The sequence below is a fragment of the Lutjanus erythropterus genome, chromosome 21 (assembly GCF_056507025.1).
Source record: "Lutjanus erythropterus isolate fLutEry1 chromosome 21, fLutEry1.hap2, whole genome shotgun sequence".
NCBI classification, from domain to species: Eukaryota; Metazoa; Chordata; class Actinopteri; order Lutjaniformes; family Lutjanidae; genus Lutjanus; species Lutjanus erythropterus.
Genome location: NC_139337.1, coordinates 11,795,603 through 11,820,529, shown reverse-complemented (window position 1 = coordinate 11,820,529; position 24,927 = coordinate 11,795,603). Strand labels below are relative to the sequence as shown.

At 40.0% G+C, this 24,927-nt stretch overlaps 1 protein-coding gene across 2 annotated transcripts in view; it reads left to right on the top strand.

Annotated features, from left to right (window-relative positions):
• Positions 1-2,350: 2,350 nt before the first annotated feature.
• mmp16a (matrix metallopeptidase 16a (membrane-inserted)) overlaps positions 2,351-24,927 on the top strand; it is a 93,739-nt gene continuing 71,162 nt past the window's right edge. For both annotated transcript variants that reach the window (XM_084710336.1, XM_084710335.1), the window contains exon 1: positions 2,351-2,889. In XM_084710336.1, coding sequence (XP_084566462.1) covers positions 2,764-2,889 — 126 coding nt within the window. In that variant the 5' untranslated portion in view covers positions 2,351-2,763. The remainder of the gene's footprint in view (positions 2,890-24,927) is intronic.

The window sequence follows — 24,927 nt, the reverse complement described above, 5'->3', positions numbered from 1 at the left end:
AGGACTGGCATATCACCTGCCTGCAAAATTGGACTTGGACTGGTGTATGGACTGCACATAATATTTTTTGGCCAGGATGACTTGTTGCCTTTATCGGTTTGTTTCCTTTGGGTTGAGAAAGTTATGGGTACGTAAGCCAATCAGAGGCAAAGTAGGGTGGAATAAGCCTTTGCCATCTTGGCAAAAAAAAAAAAAGAAATGTCACAAGCTGCATGCAATTTTAAGGTGTAAAAATGTGTCACTTGTAGATCAATGAGACTGGGGTGGACATGTGGATCTCATGAATTTTAAATAAATATCTTGTCATATTAACTTGAATCATGATCTACTGGGGAGTCCAGGGTGGTTTTAGTATCTATATTCTGATCATTTATGAGGGAAATCAACTGCCTGCGTGTCTTTCTTAAATCATTAAACATGGGCACAACTGTACAAAAGGCAACTCAACAATTCTGCAGTCCGCCATGTTACATACCTTGTGACCTAATGGCTCTGTGCCAGCAGACCTCAGACCTTTGTGACCCATGACGAACCCTGTCACATGCCAGCCAAGTGTGCAGCGTTTCTCACTCACTGTATCAGGATGTACGTTGAGTTCACATGTGTATTATTTATAGTACTATCATGATATAGTGAGCGTTATAATGCGTGGTGTGACGGTGTGTCCGAGAGAAACTCAAGACTCATCATGGGTCACACAGGGGTCGAACAGATCATTGAGATAAACAGTCCTGACTGTAATGTTTCTATTTCTCAAAACTTTAAATGGAATTTTCCATCAAGTGTGATCGGTGAGAATTCCTCAGAGGAAGGTGGTGAGGTGTGGGTGTGCAAATTGAAACCTCATCAGTGGGCTAATGGTGCGGCTCACCTAACTTTCCTGTGGCACACACACACACACACACACACACACACACACACACACACACACACACACACACACACACACACACACACACACACTGCTCATCCTTTGGAGTTAGTCTAAATCATTGATCTGGCTCATTACATCTGACCCTTCTCTATTATCTGAGGAGATTAGAGAAATGCTTTTGCATAGATACATTTTGTTTGTGTATTATTGCAGAGCTACACGTCATTCTTTTACCAGGTGAGCTGACACCAATTACATATTTTCATGTCAGTGTATGAGACATAGACTCACAAGTATGCTTTATACATGTAAAGATGACTACACCCTGATGAAATGCCTGACTGTAAAATCAGGACCTTGAACACAAGTTATTCTACAGTAACTGCAGTGACAATCGTTGGCATCATCATCACCTACTGGAAACAGTGCTGTGACACAGAAGAGACTTCTGGGTACCAAACAGACTCACTTAACCTCTGAGCCTATCATCACCCTCTAGTGGCCATGAAGGAATTAAAATAAATACAGTAAATGAAACCCACACAGAGAAATACAATGATACAAGATGCACTTGTGCATTGGCAGATAGAAGGTATAAAAAATAACAGTCAGCATAGGCTACATATTATATAAGGGGGGAGAAAAAACACCAATAGTTTATAAAGAAACAATGTAAAATGTTCTCATATGACAGTGTTTTTATGCCACTCTCTTTAACATTTATGTTTGGAAAATGGTCATTTAAACAATATGAAAGCAATTTTAATTCATAAATATATGCCAAATAAGGCAAATTAAGCACTTTTCTGAAAGTCTTTACTTATAGTCTAACGACATGACTCCAAGTTTATTGTCATTTTTAACATACATAATACTCAGCACTGTACAATTCTGAAAATCTGTGATGGTTCCTGTGGACTTCTTCTTGGGGACCCCTCCACGGACCCTCCTCCAACAGTCTACATGTAAAAGTCACTTTGTTGCAATTATATTGTGCTGACACCATATTACTGAAACAAATACCAATCATGGTATTTTATGTTGTTTTTGTGCGCTATTAATTCATATACTAAATAATAATGATGATGATGATGATGATGATGATGATGATAATAATAATAATAATAATAATAATAATAATAATAATAATTTACGAAATGTGTTAATGAATAGTGAAACAATTTATATTATTAAAATACACACCAAAATCATGTGCATTACACTTTACTGTTATTTCTGACCCGATATTGTCTTTGCACTCTGGCAAGCTGCCGTTGGTCCTCAGTAACACAGGTAAAATCATACTCATTTGGAAAGTTATTTGAGTGTTTATTTACATGCACAGGTAGGATATAATGTAGTGACTGAAAAAAACAACGCGCTTTAAGCCCATGAAAAACATTTCAGACTGTCGGGGCTGGGGATGTTTTTATAGCAGAATTTGGATCAGGAGTGGGATGGGGGCGCTCCTGCTGCACATGCGCACTCGGTGGGAAACACGGTTGAAAACGGGCAGCTATGCCGCGCGGTGCAGAAAACGAGCTGGACGCGTCCGTCAGGAACAACGGCCGGAGTACCGGAGGACTCACCGGAGGACTCACCCGGGGACTGCGGGACCGGGAGGCTGCTGACAGGCGTTAACAGCGACTCTTTCCCCGGGGATAACCTCCTCCTGAAACCGCGGCGGGCGAAAGCAGCGGAGAGAGCGGTCGACGAATCCGCTCCTTCTCCCCCCCTTCTCCCTCTCCTCTCCTCTACTCCAGAGACACCGAGGCATCAGCAATGTTGCTGCTAAACGTCTAGGATTTATCCCCGTTGTCCGTCCGTTTGTAGCGACTGTAAATAAAACTGCTCAGAGACAATAAGCGACAGCAGCAGCGGGCTTCACTATGGTTTTATTGGCGGTCCGCAATAGGAGATGTCTTAATAGCTGCTGTATGGGGACGTTATGCGTGCAGTTGTTGCTGTGGATTTTATGTGCCGTGAACGGAGAGGAGCAGCCGTTCAGTGTGGAGGTAACGTTAACAACCGTTATTTGTTCACATGATAGCATTTCACAATAAAAGCACAAGAAACGTGCTTTCTCCCCGTTACCCTGCGTTATTTGTTGACTTCTTTCAAAAGAAAAATGTATTTGCAGCTCATGTTTGAGTGTGTGTTGATGTTTCAGTAACAACAGGGTCTTTGTGAGATGCCCAGCTGGGTTGCACTTACATCCTTTTCTCCACTTTTGAATTCCCTTTGAGGGGAAATTTGATAATTCAGTGTGTCACAGCATAATAATCTTATTTCTTTGCCTAACTGGGCATGTTTATGTTCTGAAAGTGGGCTAACATTTTTTTCTCAGAAGCATTTAAGAAGTTGCCAAATGTCACTATAATATAATTTGAAAATGCCCCCACTAGACATTGTAGGCAGTAAGACTAATTTAATTTTAGCCAATTTGAATACTGTTATAAACTCTACTCTCTAAGGTAGAGAATATGAGAATTTGAAACTTCAGTACAATCATAGTATTAAAAAACAATATTTAATACTGTTTTTGATGCCATGGCAAAAAGAAAAAAGGTCCAAGGCATACAAAAAAGGATATTTACATTTCCTTTTTAAAAACAACAACAACAAATTTCACACAGTGCTGTTACAGAAAAAGTCACCTAACACTGCCTTGTTTTGCTACAAGCTAAATTTTGGGCAAAACAATAAAGACTGAACTGAGCTGAGGTCTTGAAAGAGCACTTAGATCTTTTTTTTAAGAGCTTCAGTACATTTTATACTATTCAGTGTTAGTATTGTACTGTTTTTAAACATGCATTATTGAAAAGTACTGAAGTATTAATACTTTTGACAACCTTACTACATACCTATATAATTCAATACTAATTCAACACAAACCTTCAGTCATTTGGTCCCATGGCCAGATCTTTGTTCCTCTGGGGGTCCGTTACTTGAGACTCTTAAGATAGAGCATGAGAGCTTACACTTTAGAGCTCTCAGATAGTATCACTTGGGCCATTATAACAAAAGCAGCACATGCTCTGAGGCTAAATTCTCCAGAAAGAGATCTTATGGGTTCACAGGCAATAATATGGGCAGCTAGATTGAGAGAAACAAAAGGTTTCTTTTCAAAGGGAGCTTTTATTCTGATCTGATATCCCGACTTAATGTGTTTTTAAAAGCCTCCAGGCTACAAGTGTTACGCCAATAAACTTTTAACACTCAATCAGCCTTTAGAAAGAATCAATGTTTATTCTTTTTGCCTTTCGTTCTTTCAAGATTCCTGCAGGACTAAAAAAGAGCTTCCCTCAGACAAATTAGGGCTTTTATCAAAATCACATCTTTCTATTTTACATCCTCTTTTATTTCCAATGCAAATCAATCTGCTGCTAGCCAGAGTTGAATGCATAAGGCTATCCTAAAGTGTTACAACCCTTCTCTGTCTCTCACACTTGGCTGCACACAGAGACACCACACAGGAACATCCTGGCATGTCTACTGACAGTCATTTAAGTCCTACATCCACATATCCACATGATTTGCAAGCTTGGCATGCTACACTGTTCCCTTTGGAAAGGCAGAGAGGCAGGGAGCAGATTTAGTCCAGATGCTACAGGTTATTCAGTTAAAACGTCCAAGCTCACATGACAGAAAGAGGGTGATAGTTAGAGAGATGTTACATAGCTTGTTCTTTGTACTCAGTTGTTATGTCTTTGACCATGTTCTCCAAAAATGACCAAAATAATCTGAACTCTGTGCCACTCAGAGGTTGAAATCCGTGCTTTTCATGTTTTCCACTGGTCCTTAAAATCTCACAAAAATCTAAAAACCAACATTCAGTATTTTAGGCCTTAAAATGTGTTAAATACGATTTTGACAGGTCTTGAAAATGGATTGCATTATGAAGTTAGTGTTACTTTTATAAAGTTGCATTAACTTCACTCTTGCTTTTATACATGTTTGAGGGAAAATGTGGTATTAATAACACTGTAGTGACTACAAAATGAAACCAACAATAAACCATGATCCTTGATTCTGATCCTTGATCACTAAAACCTTGATACAGTTTTTTTGCAGCATGGGCATGAAATAGGTCTGAAGTTGCATTCATGATGGTCTTAAAAAGATCTTTAAAAATCTGAAATTTAACTTGTTGAAAAATGCAGAAACCCTGTTTTAATAAGATCCGGTCTTGTTCTCTGTTGCAAGGTATAGTCAAATAATGTAGATTACTAGCGATTATTGGTTATGGCTGGTATATAACCATTGTCATGCTTCACATTCCCTTCTCCCACATCTTCTGCCTTCACTTGTTATTATCCTCCCCCAGCCCTTGCATCTATTTTTTTTCTCCAAGCTTGTCTTTGTCATGCTTACGTGTGAATAGAGCGTAGTCAAGGCACTCTGATCTTGTACTGTAGAAATCTTAGAACTGTTCTAAGTCTTTGTGGCAGCCAAGCGACTTGCAAGCAAAGCTATAAATTTTAATTCCTTTGCCTTTTAAATGTGTGAGATGTGTGCTAAGCCCTGTGGGCAAAAACATAGAAAACATAAAATCTTTGCTTTTAAATGCTCACAGGAAAAATCTAAGAGATCTAGTCAATACATCTCTGCATGTAGAAGCATCATAGATGTTTTGAATGCATATTGATGGCAGCCTCCTACTATGCCTGTCATGCAAAGACACCGCTGCGCTCACACTTGTCAGTGCATTATCCTGCTGAGAGAATTGAGCAAATGTGGTTACAGTAGTTTCATATCCATGATCATCACTGTGTTTTCAGCTGCCTGACATGATAGTTGCGTGCTGCAGGATTTCTTCCTTCCACATGTCAACACTCTGGGCTTTTCACTGTAGTATGAGCCATTTATGGCCCCTAATTTAACCATCGTTATTGCCTTGTGTATCCCAGAGGTGAGAGAACTCTAAATGCTGCTGGAGAGAGTGTGACGCACATTTTTATCCCTGTTGTCCACAATAGTTGAGGTGCTTTTGAGCAAACTTAAAAAACTAGTTGGAATGGATTGTCCATAGTCAATTTATTAGTTAGATGCTAGTTAGAAGAAGCAGGAAGCTAAGCATGAACTACTGTGGACATCAGAAAAAACAATATATTAGCCACTTCAAAAAGGTCCACCTAAAAAATTCAATATCATTTTAAATGTAGGCTATATTCATTTTCACCACTTTGTTGTCAGACAGACTTTTCTAAATGGGAAACCGCTGTTACACAAGCCAAATATTGCTCTCTCCAAAACAGCCAAACTCCATTGGCGAAATCAGTAATTTTACCTCACAGAGCACAGAAGTTACTGGTCTTCCATTGCCTTGTTCAGTTAGGTTGTTATTGTGTGACTTTGGTGAATCCAAACCAATCGTTTAAAACAGCTTAGTCACATAATAACACAAACTAAATGGTTGAGGTAGCAGTAGATCAGCAGCTCTCGTGTTTTGCGAGGGAAAATTACTGATTTTGCCTATGGAGTGAGAGAGCATTCTAAATATGGCATACAGTTAAACTGACAAAGATTTTTTGAGGTGGGCACTTTCTTTGGTGGCTAAAATACATTTTGCTGCTGCCCCAATCTGCAGTGGTTCATTGCATAGCTTCTTACACTAGTACAGCTGCTGCTCCTACCAACTGGTTACATGCCAACCGCAATCTACTGTAGATAATATGCTGACAATCGATAAGTACCTACAACCTCTCTTCAAATAACCCAAACTATCCTTTTTAAAACTGCCAAACATTTCAAAGACTGTACTAGGCAGCTTTCAGGTATAACTGTAGGTTTCCTCAGTGGAGATGAGAACTCCCACACTCACTGGAGTTATGAAATTGGGTGCAATAGAATCCAACTTTATTTGACTCTAAGAGGCAGTTTAAGCAGGCCAAAGCTACAGTATATCCTGAAAAGTGTCCTACTGTTAGTGCTGTATAAACGGCGTCCTGCCTCAAAAGCTCAATCCAGCCGTATTATGCTGCAGTTAGACAGCGGGGTGACCGATGCCCCTCTGTGAGCCTTCGATCTTATAAACAGTTTCTCTTTTGGAAAGACTGTGGACTGTGTTGAACTGGTTTCACTGGAGCCACTTACTGGACTTGTTATGACTGTGTGTGTGTACGTGTACCACAGGTTATAGAGGGTAATAATGAAGAGAGAGATGAGAATTGCCTCTAAATATCAGGTGTGGTTTGAGGTGGGAGGTCACCTAAACCTTACCCTGTAATTGCTGGTCAGACTCGCGGTCTTTTAGAAAACCGTACCCTTTTCGATGGCAGCTTTAGTGCCGACTTCCTGGATTTGACTTCATGGCTGAGTGTACTCTATTGCCAATTTACTCTCTTCTTAGAATTTTCTTTGCTCTGGATGACATTTTACAGAAAGTACAGCCTGTCGTCGGGTGATAAAACAAGTAATTAATACAAACTTGTAACACCTCACTTCAGTCTAACACTATAGATCAGCCAGCCGGTGCTTACTGCTGAAATATTTCCGAAAAGCTCCTCAGCTTTTGTTTATCTGATTGTCTTCCCTGAAGAAGTAATTTTCTCTGCAAATTAGACAATGTCATTAACAATGGCACAGCCACGACTTAATTTCATTTATCTCCGTGTGAGTTTTATTTTCTGTTTCAATCCGTATTGATTTTATATGAAAAAGTAATAACAGCCTGTAAAGTCATGTAAGGCCACATGCTGCATGTAGGTGGGCTGTGCAAGCAGTGGAGATATCTTGAGTTATGTGTATCATTTAGTTTTTATATAACGCAGAGTAATTAAAAGAGAGATAATGGATTTTTTTAATCTGCGTTTGACACTGTCTGACAGTTAGGATAGGATTTCATTTAATATTGCATAAGAGTTTTCTCTCCGCTCAGTGCCACAAACACACAGCCGGCCTGAACTGTGTTCCACTCTCCTCCCATTTTGTCTAAAGTGGTTGTTTTGAACTGGTGCTTTAAGGCTTTCAGTTCAAGATACAACATCATATTTAGGGGATTTAAAGGCCAAGTGCACTGCTGGATCTCTTACCCTTGTGCTGGGACTGCGCTGGATTGATGCAACCCTAAATTTTTTGACTAGAGCTACGAATGCAGACACCATGTGGCCAATATGTAGATTTGAAACATACAATTAGGATTGTTTGATGTGGGGCTGCATGAGGTACTTATCGATAGTCTGTTTATTACCTAAAGTAGATGGTAGTTGGCACACTTGCAGTTTGGACAAACAGAGAGGGACACCAGCACTGAAGCTAAGCAATGAACTGCTAGGGACAGGTCAGCAACAAAATGTATTTTAGCCACTTAAAAAGGTCCACCTACACAAAAATCTATATCAGTTTAAGTGTATGCTATATTTAGAATATTTCCACCATCGCTCTCTCCAAACCAACCAAGCTCCATTGGTGAAATCAGTCATTTTAATTAAGGAGAAAATGGGAGTTGCTGGTCTGCTGTTGCCTCTATTTGTTAGTTAGTTTGTGGTATTGTGTGACTTACATGAATTCAAATTATGTTTTTAAAACACCAAACACACAACAACACAAATAAACATGGCAATGGAAGACAAGCAACTGCTCTAAAATGATTGACTATGCCTATGGAGTTTGGCTGGTTTGAAGAGTGCGATATTTGGCTCATGTAATTGTGGTTTCCCATCGGAAAAGGCTGTCTGGTGGCAAAGTAATGAGGTGACAATATTCTAAATATAGGGTACACTTAAACTGATAATGTTTTTTTTTTAGGTAGACCTTTTTTAAGTGGCTAAAATACCTTTTGTTGCTGACCGTGTCCACATTGGTGCATTGCTTATCTTATATGCTGGTGCTCTTCTGCTGTTTCAAACTGGGGGCATGCTGATCGGCATCTACTGTAGGTAGTAAACCGGCTATTGGTAAATACAACCCAACATGAAATGATCCAAACTATCCCTTTAAGAATTTGCTAACACTGCAGTGAAACCACAATATATTCATCTTAAATGCTTTTGTTTCTGTCTGTGTCCAAAAATGGTGTGGTTACATAAAACCCTCGTTGTATCACTCACAGCTGTTCATGTGCGCTGCAGTCTACTTTCTTTCCATTCTGTTGGGATTTGTGATATTTTGACTCATGGCTGATTTTTCTCACCACAGTAGCTTTCTCTAGGAACACAACAACAACAACGTGGAAGCGCCAAAGCCTCATGAGCATCGCATCGCCTTGGTTACACTCAGTGTTTCACAGAGGCATCAGGTGCAGTGCTCCGCTCTGAGTCACATTAAGTGTTTGAATCATGCCACTGTGCTCACAGGAGACAAAGCAGAGTTGCACAGTCAGAGATAATCTGCTGTACAACAAAGAGAGCGCAAAGTTGCTCTGGTGTACTCCCATCTGTTAACACATCCTGTCTCAGATGGATGAATGAATTAATGAAAGCTGGTTTGGCTAGACTCCGCTGACAGTCGGCTGTAATGATTAACTCCACCAAGGATTTTATCTGTTCCCTCTGTTTTTCTGTCTGTCAGCGAGGTATCTCAGAAATCTATGATCACATTTCCATGAAATGTGGTGGACAGGGCTTCTGTCAAAAAACAGTTGGTTAGATATTGGCTGTGATCCAGATGTGGAACTTCAAATATTAATCAGTGCCTGACTTTTAGCCCCAGCCATGAAACGGACACATATAGAGAGTGAAGACTGCCAAATCTAACATTAAATAAAAGAATAGAATATGTCTTTGGGTGTAACAGTTTATAAGGTGCTTTTTGTTGTTATGGATTAAAAAGCTGTAGTCAGCACTTGCTGCCATGGACGCCATTGTAAGATTTGCCTGCTTGCAATTGTGGTGTTGCCCTCAAAATGATTAAATTATTGACCAATTTCCAGGATCATGGTTCTAGACAGGGCTAATCCAATATTAATGCATATCTACTTTTGGCAGAATCGAATTGCGATATAATTATATTGATTGTCTAGTGTTTCTTAACAAAAGTCTGCTGTCCAAATTAAGTATTAGGTTAAAGGTAAGGTGGTAGTTGTACTGGTAAATACACTTTTCTGAAGTTTTGCAGACAGTTAGATGAGAAGATAGATATCACCCTCACATCTTTATGGATAACATGAAGTCTTTAACTTCATATTATTTTATTATTTAACATATATTATTTGTCTTTAACAAAGCAGATGTGTCTATTTCCCCAAAATTTCTGTCCATGAACGATTCCAAGGAAATTATAGTTTGAAAAAAATTTAGTTTTAGAACTTTCAGTTGTACATGTGAAGAGCTTTATCTGATGTAAGAGGAACAACGTTAATTGGATTGAACATCAATTTAATATATATCAACATAATATATTTAATGTCATGATGTTGATTTTAGCCTTATCACCTGGCCCTACTGCAACATCATGAGTCACGTACAGTACCGCTGTAACTACTGCAGCTGTTTTCAGCACTATGCCAAGCACAGCCCTCCTGTCCAATGCAAACTACTTAGTGCTGTTGTCACTATGCAGGGAATGGTAGAGATTCGTTCCTGTCACAGCTCATGTTACCAGTTGGCGTGCTCGGCCACTGAGTAGCATCTGAATAATGGAAAGCAACTGGTGTGAATGTATGTGTGAGTGTAAACAGCTGTGGCTTCTTTCACTTCCATGGATTTGTGTCTCGTCTTCCCAGCCGTACTTACATGGGGCAGTGCCTTAAGTACCCTCGCTGCTCTTGGCTCTGCCACTGGTAACCACAGCACTGGACTGAACCGAGGCTCAAGTATAACTGAGCACAATTCAAAATTGTGTCAAAACAATCTGAAAGATCTTATTTGCTATTTTTGGTGATAAGTGTTCACTGGCATGGTGCTTTTGCGCTGCATTTCCCAGAAATCACTTGGCAGTCGAACATGAATGTGCATGGTACTTTGGTGTGTTTTTACTTGAAATTTCACTTAATGAAGTTTGAATGTTCTCTACTTTCCTGTGCCATGGTGGTTATCAGTACTTATATTAACTACTTAACTACACAGTCGTCTGAAATAGCCTTGAACAAATGTAAAAACTACTGTTACAATTGGCTTTGTGTCACATCAGTCTGCGAGTCTTTTGGCTTTTATTGACATGAAATCTAGTTTTATTTTCTTAACTATTTGCATTCTTCTCTTTAACAAAGTTGCTGTTGTTGCTGTTGTTTCTGTGCAGCCATATTTTCCTCCTACATACAGTACACTTTGTATGTATGAGCTTACCTTCTGTGTCTGAGTGCTTGCAGGCGTATTTATGAGTGTATTTATACTTGTGTGCTTTGCCCTCGTTTCTCACTGAGCAATCATATGGATTTGAAGTACACACACACACACACACACACACACACACACACACACACACACACACACACACACACACACACACACACACAGCATTCTTGACGTCATTTGGCTTTGATAAGAGAGCAGATTTCTGAGCCACTGGGGTGTCTGTGTCAGTCTGTTCACCCAATCCTAGAGAAATACACAACACCTGCACTGACCTAAATGATTCATATCACACACACAAACACAGAGACACACGCGCACCTGATTCTCTTGAGCAGCCACTTGTTATTGTTATGTACTGTTCCAAATCTCTCTGCCTGTATGTCAAGCACAGTGTTTCACACTTTGAGATGTATCTTTGGTCACAGCTTACTGAGCTGTTAAATCTTTAATGTGACTGACAACTGCAACATTAGATGATGCCAATGGGGCGTCGCATGTAAGGCTGTCAATTAAGCTGTTGACAGAAATGCTCAGGGATGCGTTCGGGTGTCTGCACGGATTTTTCTGCGCGTGTGTATATTTTTATATGACACAATTTTGTGAGTTGTGGCAACTGTTGCAATCTGTTTCTCTGAGCACTAATATAATCTTATAGCAGCATGTTTGAATATTTGATTGCTGTTTGTAGAAACCTGAATTTCAATCAGCCATATGAACTTTTTTTTTTACCTTTATAAGCAGCATTTTGGACAATGAAGTTTATGTTTAAAGGGACAGTTCACCCCAAAACTAAAGGTACATACTTTTCCTTTGGCTTGTAGTGCTTTTTATCCATCTAGATAGTTTTTGTGTGAGTTATTGGCTGTACAGACGTCTGCCTTCTCTTGAATTTAATGGAACTAGATGGTTCTCAGCTTGTGGTGCTGAAAGGACCAGAAAAAATACATTTGAAAAACTCAACAGCAATGTGTCTTTCCAGAAATCCTGACCTGGTTACTCAGAATAATCCATAGACCTTGTTGTGAGCAGTTTCATGGAGGAATTTTCCTTGTAGTAGAAAGTAGTTCCAGTAGATTCCACTATAGAAAGAAAACCATTCCTATGTGAAACTGCTCACAACAGAGGTCTGTGGATTATCTTGAGTAACAGGGTCATGATTTCTGGAAGGAGACATTGGTGTTGAGTTTTGTGAATTTATTATTTTGGGACACCACAAGCAGAGTGCCATCTGGTTCCATTATATTCAATAGAAGGCAGATATCTCTACAGCTGATATCACAGCAACTACAGGTTGCAGATAAACAGGCCAGAGGGAAATATTTATATTTGAGTTTTGGGTAATATTGTGGGGTGGTGGGAGAGAGATGACCACTACAGGGCTCCTGTCAGAGATCAGAGATCAGAGTCATCAGGTGGCTTTCAGTTCTTATTGAATGTCTATGACTTGTTACTGATAGCAGCATTAACTAAAAGCATTCAAGGACTGTAAAATGAGATTAGCATAGCAGCCCTCTGTGTGAATACTAAACAACTGTTGCAGGAACCATATTATAACTGTGTGTACACAGTAATACAGGGAAAGCTTGCTGGGCTGGCCAGTTAGCATATCACTTGGTGAGACTAATTTCTTAACAGACTAATCAACTGAGTCTTTACTGACATTACAACTGTACAATAAACACACTTAACATTGACAAGACAGTACAACATGATGAACGACTGAGAGAGAGTTAAGTCATTGTACTACATGAGCCTGACATTATACAATCTGTGACTTCTGCACTGCAGTGACGGCAGATACATGGCTGAGAAGCGGAGCAACAGGAAGCAGAAACGTATACTTTTGAAATCAATTTTCAGAATAAAAGTCGGATTTTTTTAAAACTGATATCGGCAGTTATACTGCTTATCAATACTCTTATTTGATACTATTCACCATCATGGGCAAAAAATAACAACATGCCATAAAAAGATGACACTAAAATGTGAAAAGATTCAACAGTAATGATTATGTTTTGCTGAACTGACTCCATTTTCATTAAATTTAGTAAAGTGAGCCCACACTTTTGAGCATTTTTAATACCCATAGCAGTATCACGTGTCCAAGAGCCTATCCATATTTTGTATTGTCATGAGCCCCAAGAACCCAGTATTGTTTGGGCTTTAGTATGGAGGTTTGGTCTTGATTTAGATCTTTCTGCAGACTGACTTCCGAAGACATCAGCTGATGTCAGATGTCATAATCCAAACATGATCTTTTTGTCATTTTCCATGTCATCAAAATGCTTTGGAAAACCCCAAAAGACTATCCACTAGAAAAGGCCCGTTCTGATCAGTATGTATGATCAGACTGTGACATTTTTGGGTGACATTTTTGTGACATTTTGTCCTAATGGGGCCACTGAGATGGTGGACATGGTGTGCATTAAGTATTTTTTGAGTGTCTGTGTATGTGTGTGTAGGTGGTAGAGGCTCTATATGTAGCAATGCCCTGTTCGACCCCCGCAGTAATCACATCGCTTTGGGGTCACGAGGTGCAGATGATAGTTTTGGTATCAGGATATTTAAAATTTAAATTCAAGCATAGCAGTTAAATTATGTGTGTATGTGTGTGGGTTTGTGGTTAGTGGTGTGGGCAGGAAGGCTGTGGTTGCCTTGACGACCCTGGCACACTCGCCAGTGGTTTGCCGTGTAACCGATGAATAATTCAGGGTGGTCAGGCAGACGCGGCAGGCTTTCCCAGGAGGCCGGGATCATGTTCCCACGGGTCACCTGTGCCGAGAGCTCTGGTCATTCCCAGCTGTTCTGTCCCAGCTCTGTTATTGGACAAAATAAATATATTTTTTTAACTCCTCCAGCTGCTATCACCCACGTGTTCTATCATACAGTCAGAAAGATCAGTGTCAAATGGCTTGCTATACTTAATAGATGTTGTAATATCATATCTCTGCTTTGCTGAGTACTTAGAAATATAGCAAGTGGCATTTTAATTAAGATTACTAGTCAGGTAAAAATGCAAGAAGCTGAAACCAGCAAATGTTTGACATTTTTGTTTTAAAAAAATGACTGAAATGCTTAATTGATTAACAAAGTAGTTGGCAACTGATCAACTGACTGGTTAATCAACTAATCCTTGCAGCTCTAAATTACAACATGGTTCCTCTTGTCTGTTTTTTTACCCACTGTAACTCCTGAAAATTGGATGTGCTTATCAAATATAGAAATTTAAATTTGTCTTAATAATCTCCTTTAGGATCAGGGCTGGAATGATGCCAAAATCCTTCTTCTTCAACTGCTTTCTTAACTTAGCAATAATTAATAGAACTGATACTTGTGGTACAAAACTTCAAGGTCTCCCCCCGCTGATTTTCTATCTTAGCAGGGAGCTAATTGTATTCACTCAGCATCCCTGGGTGAAAATCATTCACTGATTAGATGAGTAGAATGAAAACCAGGGGGGCTCTGAGGAGAGCACTGACAGGAAGTCTCCCATTGCAGATTACTTGTTTTAGCAGTTTTAAGGCAGCGTTTCTGTCCTGCCAACACTTCACCCATCACATGACGTGACACACCTGTGTCACTTGATGTTTTATTTTATTAATTATTTTACAACACAGTGTCCTGAGGAGGGATTTAAGAGTGTCACAAGAAGCTGCTCTGAAGTCTGGTGGTATGATAGTGAACGCTTCTGTATCTCTTTCCAGACAGCAGCAGGGTGAACAGGCTCTATTGTCTTTTAGTAGCCTCTCATTTGGGCCCTGCACAGGCACCTCACCAATATCTCTGTAGATGCGTACCATTGATGTCCTCAGAGATTTTAATCACCCACTGTAGAGTCCTCATGTCTTGGGCCGTGCACATCCCTTGCCAGTTTGTGATGTTTCCAGTCAGTCTATCGCTGCTCTGTACAGGTTATAAGAACTTAGCACTCCACAAGGAATGGGTGGCAGAAAATGTTGGGAAAAATTCTAGGCACTGGCAAAGAAAGTGATGCATGAACTTCAGATTTATGGTAGTAAGTTAAGTTTGTGACACTAACATTTTAAGGCTGTGGAGAGTTTTTTTTTTTTAACTTAAATTGCTTGATCTCTCCTGATTTTTACATATCTCAAATGAAATTTTCAGCCATTTTTAAAGTCACTTTATTAACAGAAGTCCACCCCCCACCATCTGACTGAAGTTAAACTTCCATGCCCACAACTCAACATAAACAATTAATGCACATGTATTCTGCAACACAAGCTGCATGCTGTCTCTGTAACCCGAGGCGACCGAACTCCTATCAGCTGATCGGTCACAAGCGTCAACATCAGCAGCCACCGCACACCGTCAGCGCGTTGCCATGCCGACCGCGCTTCCTGAGGCGCAGCTCATCCATAATAGAGTGAATCCATCGCCTTACCGGTTGGCCTTTTGATGGCACCCATCGGCTAATTGGCCCGCCGTCTGCTCGTCAGGTAGCAGGCCAAGCCGGCTGGTTGAGAGGTGGTCTGGGGACATGAATGCTCTGGGTTCACCTCAGTTCAGTGCTTGTGTGAAGCATCTAGATGAGGACAAGGGAAGTGACTCACTCCAGGATTCAGCCCTCTCTTTTACTGGGTAACGCGCGCGTTGCTTTCCTGATATGTGCTGTCTGTGTTGGAAGCACAGGCTGAGTTTACCTAAGATGACTTTGCTAAGACTGATTCGGCTCTGTTAGAAACTGTTCTACACCTGACAGGTCTGGTTGTTTAAATGCACTGAAGTGTCCTTTTAGGGAAGATATGAGGGCCAAGATTTTAAACCATAAGCTGTTTTTTTTTTTCCATAGTGTGACAAAGGTGAAAATGAAATGCACTCTGTCTGAGGAAGTGCGCAGAGAAGGGAGGTGAGGCCGAGCTCTTCTTGCATGAGAAGCATGAGAGAAATTTACTTCAAAGTGGAGTGAAATCAAGTGTGGAGAACCCAAAAATAGGCACTGATGCATTTCAGACATTTTAGCCTTCATTGGAGCATGCTGCTGGACTCCTTATCTGTGCACTTCAAGAGTGCCTTGATTTCTCGAGAAGTTTAACCTCATTATAGCACTCCGCTCTCTCCGGAAGACTCACTATTTTTCTAACAGCATAATTATTAGATGACACGGGACGTGACAGATTTATTTTTGTTTCATGACGTGTTCACAACTGGCCGGCTTGGTCCAGCTGCGTCGTGAAGTGAGTGAATGCTTCAATGGATCAAACAAACACACCAAAATAGACCTTTTCACAGCAGCCTGTCTGACATGAAATAGGAGGGTAAACACAAGTGTTAGCAATGATACTAATTAAGGATCTGTTCCATTCAGGTCAAACAGAGTCAGAGTGCTGCTATTGTGCACGTTGGCTCACTGTAAATGTTCTGCTATGCTGAATGGAACGAGACTTCAGTTAGTATCATTGGTAGCACCTATAACTATAACTCCCCTAATGTACAACTGTTCCTTTAATACTCATATTTGATGATTTCTTTCTCACCTTCAATGCAGGAAAAGAGAGTTGCAGTCAATGTAAACTGTTTTCCTTTTTGTTTTGGTTTTTAAGACTGTATGTCAGCTCTTAATGGGGTAAGAGCGAAAATGCACCGATGTATCATTTTCTGCTTTGATCCAGAGAACTCGGCTACCAATGTGAACATTCATCTCAATATTACCTCATTAACAATACATGAAGCTTTTGCCTCTTCTGTTATGATCTGTTGCTCTGCTCAAAATAATGATTGTGCCCTGATAACATGTATAAGTTTGCAGTACTGTGAGCTCTGGTAGCCCAGAGAACCACTTGTAATGCAGCGCCAGGTGAAGCATTGTTACCAATCTTTATCATTATTACTACAACAACAAAGAGTCCAAATTGCAGCTCTACTGAGCAGCACCGTCTATACTTACAAGCTGCCTCGTTATCCATTTGTGAAGAGAGGACGAGGAGGAATTTCTGTCTTATTGAATAAGGAGGCTGTCGAGCTGGAGCCTCCTGCTCTCAGGACTCCTTACATTGGCAGAACACCGGGAACCATAGATCACGGGGAGAAGGAGCGAATCAATGAGAAAGAGAAGAGGGCAGCAGAGAGGGAGGATAAAGAAAGAAAACAGAAAGAGATAAGGACAGATACGAGAGTGAGAGGCAGAAAAAAGCAAAGGAGCTCTGTGCTGATTCAGCAAAACACTTTTTTAAGATCTACTCCTCTCTCTCTAGGATTATAAGCAGAAGATGGGTCACTATACTGGAAGTTACAGTTGTACTGTAGGGAGTAGTAAATATCTGTTGTTGACTTAGCTATTCCTTCATTGGCTGTCTGTTAGCATGTCAGACATCACTGACCCATTCCTCTCTTACCCAGCTCCTTTTATTTGTTGCCTCTTTACGAAAAGAAGTCCGTGGAATACTCTATCACTATCAATAATACAGACATAATCTATAACCTTCAGCATGATGGTGGAATCAAAGACCTGGATTCATCTTTGAACGTTCATGCAGTATTAATGTATTTGAGCCTTGAGCTCAAGGGTGTGTATTTTGATTCTGGAAGCACAACTATGGCAACTTTTTGACCATGAAGTTTAAGGTTGTCTATGTGAGTGGTGAACTGAGGGAAGACAGTTTGTAAGAAAATACAAGTAGCAGTGAAGTTACAGCTTTGAAATGTTGTCTTGAAGTGCTGCAGAGATACAGAATATTTGACTTACTCTGATCTAAAAATACAAATATAAACACAACTTATCCAAAGTGGCTGTGTGTTGCTAACTTCAGATGTTTTAAGTATGTGTACAGTTGCATTATGGGAAATATAGGGAACAGGATTCTTGTAGCTCAACACATTCTACATCTTCCAATCTAAATGGTAGTGCTCAGGAAAACATGGACACCTGCAGCAAACCAGTGTTTGTATGGCAATAGACAGGAGGAATAGGCAGGTACCAAAAGCTTGCAGAGACTTCTGTCAAGCTAAGATCAACTGAATAGAAATGGGAAAGGGCAACTAAAAACACTGCATATAGTAAAATTTGATGAAAAGGTTAACTCTGCTTGCTGTGATGTCAGGTATGTTAATGTCAGCGAACTCAGGCTAGTTTGATACTTCCTGAGTTTCCAGTTTTTTGAAATTCCAACATGAACAATGGTACAGTACAATGGATTGCAGACAAACAATTCTTAGCCTTTCTGCATATGCATCCATGCATTTACTTGTGTGTGCACAGGTGTCTTTTTTAGAGAGAGTGACAAAGCAAATTAAGTTGTCTGACTGTAGGGTGGAAAGTTCAGCTAGCCCGTCAACATCACAAACCAATGTGCAAATTGATCAAATATGAAAGGGAGAGAATGCATGAGCGAGCAACTACTGACTTGCGGGATACAGCGCACAAAATTAAGGATGTTCCATTGTCCTGGGGACAATAAAAATAGCACCATGGGAAACAAGGATACGGTGTCTGGGACAATAGAGAAACTTGTCATTACAAATGACGACACACAAAGGCTTGCACACTGTCATGCTGGTTAAAATAAAATTAAGTGTTGAAGAAGGAGATGTTAAGATGATGTTTAACTGCATATGGGCAGTCTATAAAGTGGCTAAAATAGCGACCATAGTTTCAGCAACAAAAAGATGCTGCCTGGTTGCCAGCTTGGCAACCACTTAACCTGAAGTTAATGAATTCTGTATCATTTTCTGCCTGTCAGAAGCACATTTAGTATCAATCACCGCATATTGTTTTATCTGCAAAATGTTTCTGAAGAAGAGAGCCAGGGAGCAGAATAAGTTGGTTGCTGTCAGTCAAAGTTTGAGTGAAATTACTGTCTGCTTTTTTTGCGCTATAATTCATTTTTTGTGCTGTCTGAACCTGTGTGACAGCTAAACCTCGTCTCCTGCCTTTGTCTGTCCATCTTATTGTCTTATAGAACACTGAACAATCCCCCTCGCCTTCTGCAGTCTCTCACACACACCCCTTCCAATATCCTGTCAGTGTGTAAGTGACAGACATATCTAACAACAGCCTCAGCTTTCTCCGTCTCTGTCGCCTCTTTTCTAATACCTCTCTGTATCTGATAATGGCTGCATTGTCTGGAAGCCCAAACACATCACGCTGCCTCACTTAAGGCTTACTGCCAGCACCTGTTGAAAAAAACCTGCTGTCATGTTTTCTTTGCAGCTTCTCATTTACATAATAGTTGTGTTGCTCATGCTGCAAATACATTTCACAAACACTTTCTTATGATCTCAGCAGGATTTCAATACATCTAAACAGCTCTTATCTGTACACATATTCAGGTATATATGATAATGTTAAAGTCATTTCATTTTCAATGAATAGACAGTTTCTATATGTTTTGTCCACGGGGTCTCCTTCATCTTACAAAAATGTTGCCCAACTTTTTCAAAATCCAACTAATGTCCTGAAGCTTGTGTACAATGAAAATGTTTCTCCCACCAACACGATCAGGTTGTGCAGTATTCTAAGGCTGCAGGGGAATAACAGCTTCTTTTTTGTTTGCTAAATACACAGTGCCACGTCTAAACTGTATACTTTCTCATCAATATGCTTTTTTTTCTTCCTCTTTCACCCTAAAAACAGCAGGGTTTGCACCGGGTCAGTGGTTAAAGGACAGAGCCAAACGTGGTTGCAATGAAAAACCTCCGATGTCAGAGAGGAGATGTTAGGGAGGGACAGAGATGATTACAGGACAAGAAAAAAGAAAGTAGACATTAGGACAAAAAGGGACAGCACTAGAGAGTGACATGATGGAGAGGAGGTGTGGGAAAAGAAACATGAGGCATTGCAAAGAGAGAACAAGTCAAAATCTTACAATCTTAAATCTTCTATCTTGTGATACTTGTGATACCCGCTGGTTAATGGGATTTGAATGAATTAAACATTTTGATGGCTCTATAAAGAGGATTGTTGCATGCCTGTAATCAAGTGTGAATATATAATGTAAATGTTACTAAAGGTAGAATAAAATTTACAATCATAAAACTGAAGTTTTGGAATATAGTTCCAAAGAAAGTTTTAACTATGATCTGGAAAGTGGAAAATAAGATTTGAAGGATTGAAATTAAGATTTGAATCTCTGTAACCACTGCTGCGTAGTAATAATGTTTACTGTGTTACAACACTGTAAAAAATAAATCATTTTTAACTTAGAAATGTTAGTGTCCAGGCTGCTGACTTGATATTACTGTAATTAAGTTGTACTTGAGAAAACATGTTCAATAAGCTTCAGATAATTGACTAAACAAAAATGGGGAAGTTATACCAGTTTTCTGACCTAAAAATACAGGCTTTGATATCTAAGTTGAAGAGAAAAGATTAGTTGATTACAGTAAATTCCTGTTTGATTTTTTTTTTTTTTTACAGTGAAAGATTTAATTTAAGTTTGTGTGCTTGTCTTCCCGAGATTCATCACACTTCTTTAAAGATTAAAACATGGCTTTTCATCTTTGCATGCTGGAGTTTATGACACTATTTTAACTGGAAAAGATCTGAAAAAACAAAACAAACCAGACTTCTAAAGGCCTAACAGGAGTCAATAAATCATTTGTGCTTTGCAATACTAAATCATAGCTTATGCTTTCAAAACCGTACTTCCAATTTTGTAAGACATGAATTTTACCTCATATGTTATGGCTCTATCAAACCACATAATACATCACCATGCCAGATTAAAATTGAGCACACGAGTATGTTTTGGAGAGATATTTGCTTGTTTGTGTTTGTGTGCGCAGCATGTGTGGCTGTACTGTAGTGTCTTGTGATTTCTGTCATGTTTTTCATGGCTGAGCTCTCTGTCAGTGTCATCGGGCTTTAGCGTGTGTGTCAGTGTCCTCCTGAGTGTACAGCTTGTTTGCAAGTGTCTGCTGAATGTGTATCTGTGGCTAAGCTTGTGCGTGCGTGTGTGTGTGTGTGTGTGTGTGTGTGTGTGTGTGTGTGTGTACACGTGTGTGTCAGATTACGGAGCTGTAGTTTTTAGTACCTGAGCAGCCGAATGGAAATCTCACCCATGCACCTCTCTCCCCAGAGGTCTATCCAGAGTGTAAAAACCTGACACACATCATAACGTTATCACCCACTCACTGAGTGGGAGAGGAGGAGGGGAGGGGAGAGAGAGCATAGATAGAAAAAAAGAGAGGCAGTGGGGAAATCCATGAAATAGATCCAGAGCACCCAGCAGAGAAAGATGGGAAATGAAAGAAAATGAGGGAGTGAACAGGTGGAAGAAAGACTGATATGAGCAGGAAGCATAAGTGTGCAAGAAGGCATGAAGGAATGTGAAGCATGACACATGCATAACATTTTGACATCTGCCATGCTGACAAGAGTTGGACATGATAAGTCATTGTGGCAGAGTGTGAATCTGTGCATGTGCCTACCTATAGTCCTCAGGGGACAGGAGAGGGGGAGGGAGGCAGAGCAGCGGGGATTTGTCAGTGTGCCAATCACAGCACAGACAAACTAAGAAGAGGTAGTCTGGATTAGATGCTGTAGGTTCCTCTCCGTTTATTCCTTTTAATGGAAGCCTAAAAGACTTTTGATTTATGTATTAGTACATTTGGGGTGCTCTCCATTGTTGTGATACAAGATTTAATATGGTGTAGAATTTGGTTATTGTGGTGTTGAGATAGAAGATACAGTTCAGGGGCATGAATTTAGTTAGTTTTCCTGAGTTTCCTGGAAAGCATTGCTCCAGTTAAACCCAATTAAATACTGTATTCATTTGTAGTTACTTCACTAGTTAAAACTTCTCTCTATATTTTGAATTATTTGCTTGCCTGTAGGCAAATTGTACATTTTGCATGTTCGGCTGACCTGCTGTGAGTGCACTGACTAAAAGACCCTCGGTTACACCAGAACTTAATTGGAATAAATTGACTGAAAGTTGAACACCTTCTCCATACTTAACATTGTGTGCCATTAGTACCATTATGTTGTAGAGATGCACCGACTGCAGTTCTCTTGGCCTATTCTGATTTTTTTATGGGTCTGACAAGCCAATTCTAATTTTCAGTCTTTCGAGGAACTATAATTGATAGAAAACACAACCATTTTTCTAACTTTCTTTTATGTTCATAATGTTCATAATAAAACACTGATTATTAATAAAACTTTTTCTCCAAAAGTGCTCAAGGTCTTGGGACAGTGATGTTATTGTCTGTGTTGCTGCAGACCTGATGTGACCATCGTACAGAGCACGTGTGTGAATTTGACACAGAATCGAATGTGACACTGACCGTCCAGTCACCGGTCAGGGCAGGTCATGCTGAAAACCAGCCGGTTCTGGCCTCCGGCTGGTCAATCGGTGCATCCCTATTATGTAGTCCATGTAGTCCATTTACAGTTACTGAACACTTCCTTTCAAGGCTATTATAGGAAACTATGGTTCCTATGAAATAAACTGTTACCAAAATATCTTAAGCACTTCAACTCCTCGTCCCCGGCTGACATTATTGTCTTTCAGAGGCTGTAGGTTCATATGATGCTTGAATCAAATGGGACCTAAGACATAAGGCATCCACTGGTACCAAGCAATGGTGAGCAATGGTGGTTCTTTGGCCTCTCACCTTGAGATATCTGAATAGGTTCCATGATTACCCATGAGTCTCTCCTTTACAGACATGCTCACTTCATGAAAATCCCACGTTACTTTTTGCATGGAATATAAATGTGTTATTTTTGTCTACTATAAAATAGTATATTTGAAAATTCCTGCATACTGGTCCCTAAACAGTTTTGGAATTGTATGAATTGTCTATGGCTGGATAGCTGAGACTCTGTGGATGCCACTATCTCTCCCTAAAAAAAGACAAAAATGGGTCTATGGTAGGCAGGGATGGAGTGGAGGGAGCAATTCTTATCTTTTTAAGCTGAGAGTTAAATGAGAGGTTTGATACCACACACCATATCTGTGCAATAAGAATGAAGCTCGAGTCAGCAGCTAGTTAGCTTACCTTAGCATAAAGACTGGAAACTGGAGGAAACAGTCCAGCCTTTATGCAATGCTAAACTAACAGTTTCCTCAATCCTTCCTTCTCATATATGCAGATACTATCAGAAATTAAATGTTGCTCATTAGCTTACCACTGCAAAGCTCTATATCTACAACAGCCCTTCAAATGAGTTTCTGAAGAGCTCATGTTTGCAGCTTGGAGCCTGACACAAGACTCGCTCACTCTCACAGAAGCTGTAGACTCACATTTGCTCCATTGTTGAATGATGGTTTTGCCTTTTATTGGCTTCCCCTCGCTGGCTCTCGCACCATGCTTCCCTCCCTGTTAGTGAATTTAATTCTCAGTGTGTATACTATCCTGAGCAGCAGGTCTCCACAATAACAGAAGCAGCTCAACAACAGTGTGTGCGAGAATAGCGCTCACGTTTCATAGCACGGTGCTGCTGAGTGGAGAATAAAAAAGGTTTGACGCAAACACGCAGCCTGACAGTTCTGAGTTCATTGGGTCTTTGAGATTCTAGGCCAGTGGTTTTGTGTTGTGTTGCTTCCCCACACTTCAAACAATACTATTAATTTTTTATTGGTTTAAATTTCATTTTATTGGTTGGGTGGCATTGTGTTGCTAAATGCAGCAGTTGTATAATCCGTTTACCATTTTTATGATGAAGACTGACAGAATACAGAGAAGCTGGGACTATCCAAATCCCTAAAGCCTCTTCGGTGGGAAAACCCAGCCGATTCCCCCTCTTCTCCCTGGTCCAAAGATCTGAGCAGTGATTCCCTCTGGCAGCATTTTATAGGCCCACTGAAAGCTCTATTACACCAAAGCTTTTCCCTGACAAGCCAAATGACATGATAACAGATGACATTCTGCACTTTAAACTGGTAGAGAGATTTCTCTCTTTCTACTTGTGCCCTTTTCCTTACCAAAATGTCCTGAAAAACGTACCTTTAGATCTGTTATTTGCTGATCTTTTCATTATTGTTGTATCTCTCACTTTCATATTAGGTTCTATCTTGATGGCATTTAATAGTGTTCTAGGTCATGTAGGACAAGGATATATATTTTTTAATGCATCAGGAAAATTCAGGGGAGTATTCTGTCTGTTTAAAGTGCTTCTCATGCACATATGCAGTACTATAAATTCACAGCTGGCAATGTGGGGACTACTGATAGCTCTGAGCTGTTGTGCCTTACTCTAGGACATTTCAGTGGCAGGTGTTAAAGGACAAGTTCAACATTTTTGGAAACAAAAAAAAAAAACATTTATTCATTTTCTTTCCAGGAGTTGGATAGGAAGATTGATGCCACTTATGTCTGTATGCTAGACATAAAGTCTAGCTTCATGTTAAGTGTAGGAAAACCAGCTCGGAAACGGTCAGCTTAGCAGACTGGGAACAGCTAGCCTGGCTTCATCCAAGCATAAAAAAACTTTCTACAAACAACTTACTAATTAACTTTTTTTTAGTTTGATTAATTTATAATCAGTGGGTGATTATGTGCAGTATTAGACTATTTCTTGGCTCTGCGCAGTGACTTCACAGAGACCTGTTTTGGTTTGTAACGCTATGAGATTTTCACAGTACAATAACCGTCTCAGAAAATATCACAGCTGCACAGTATGCAGTATTTTAGGGCAGGTACTATCAGTTACATTGATCCTTAAAGGAAATAAAACGAAATATTATTTCCTGACAGACATGAACATGAACAGTGAACATTGAAACCACCACGGTTCAACCATACATGTAATGATAATAGTTATAATGCTGCAATGCTAGGGGTAGGTTGCCAGGCAACAAGCACAAACTGGTAATCAGTGAGTTTTATAGCTGTTGGGAGGTGGATTTTTTTACC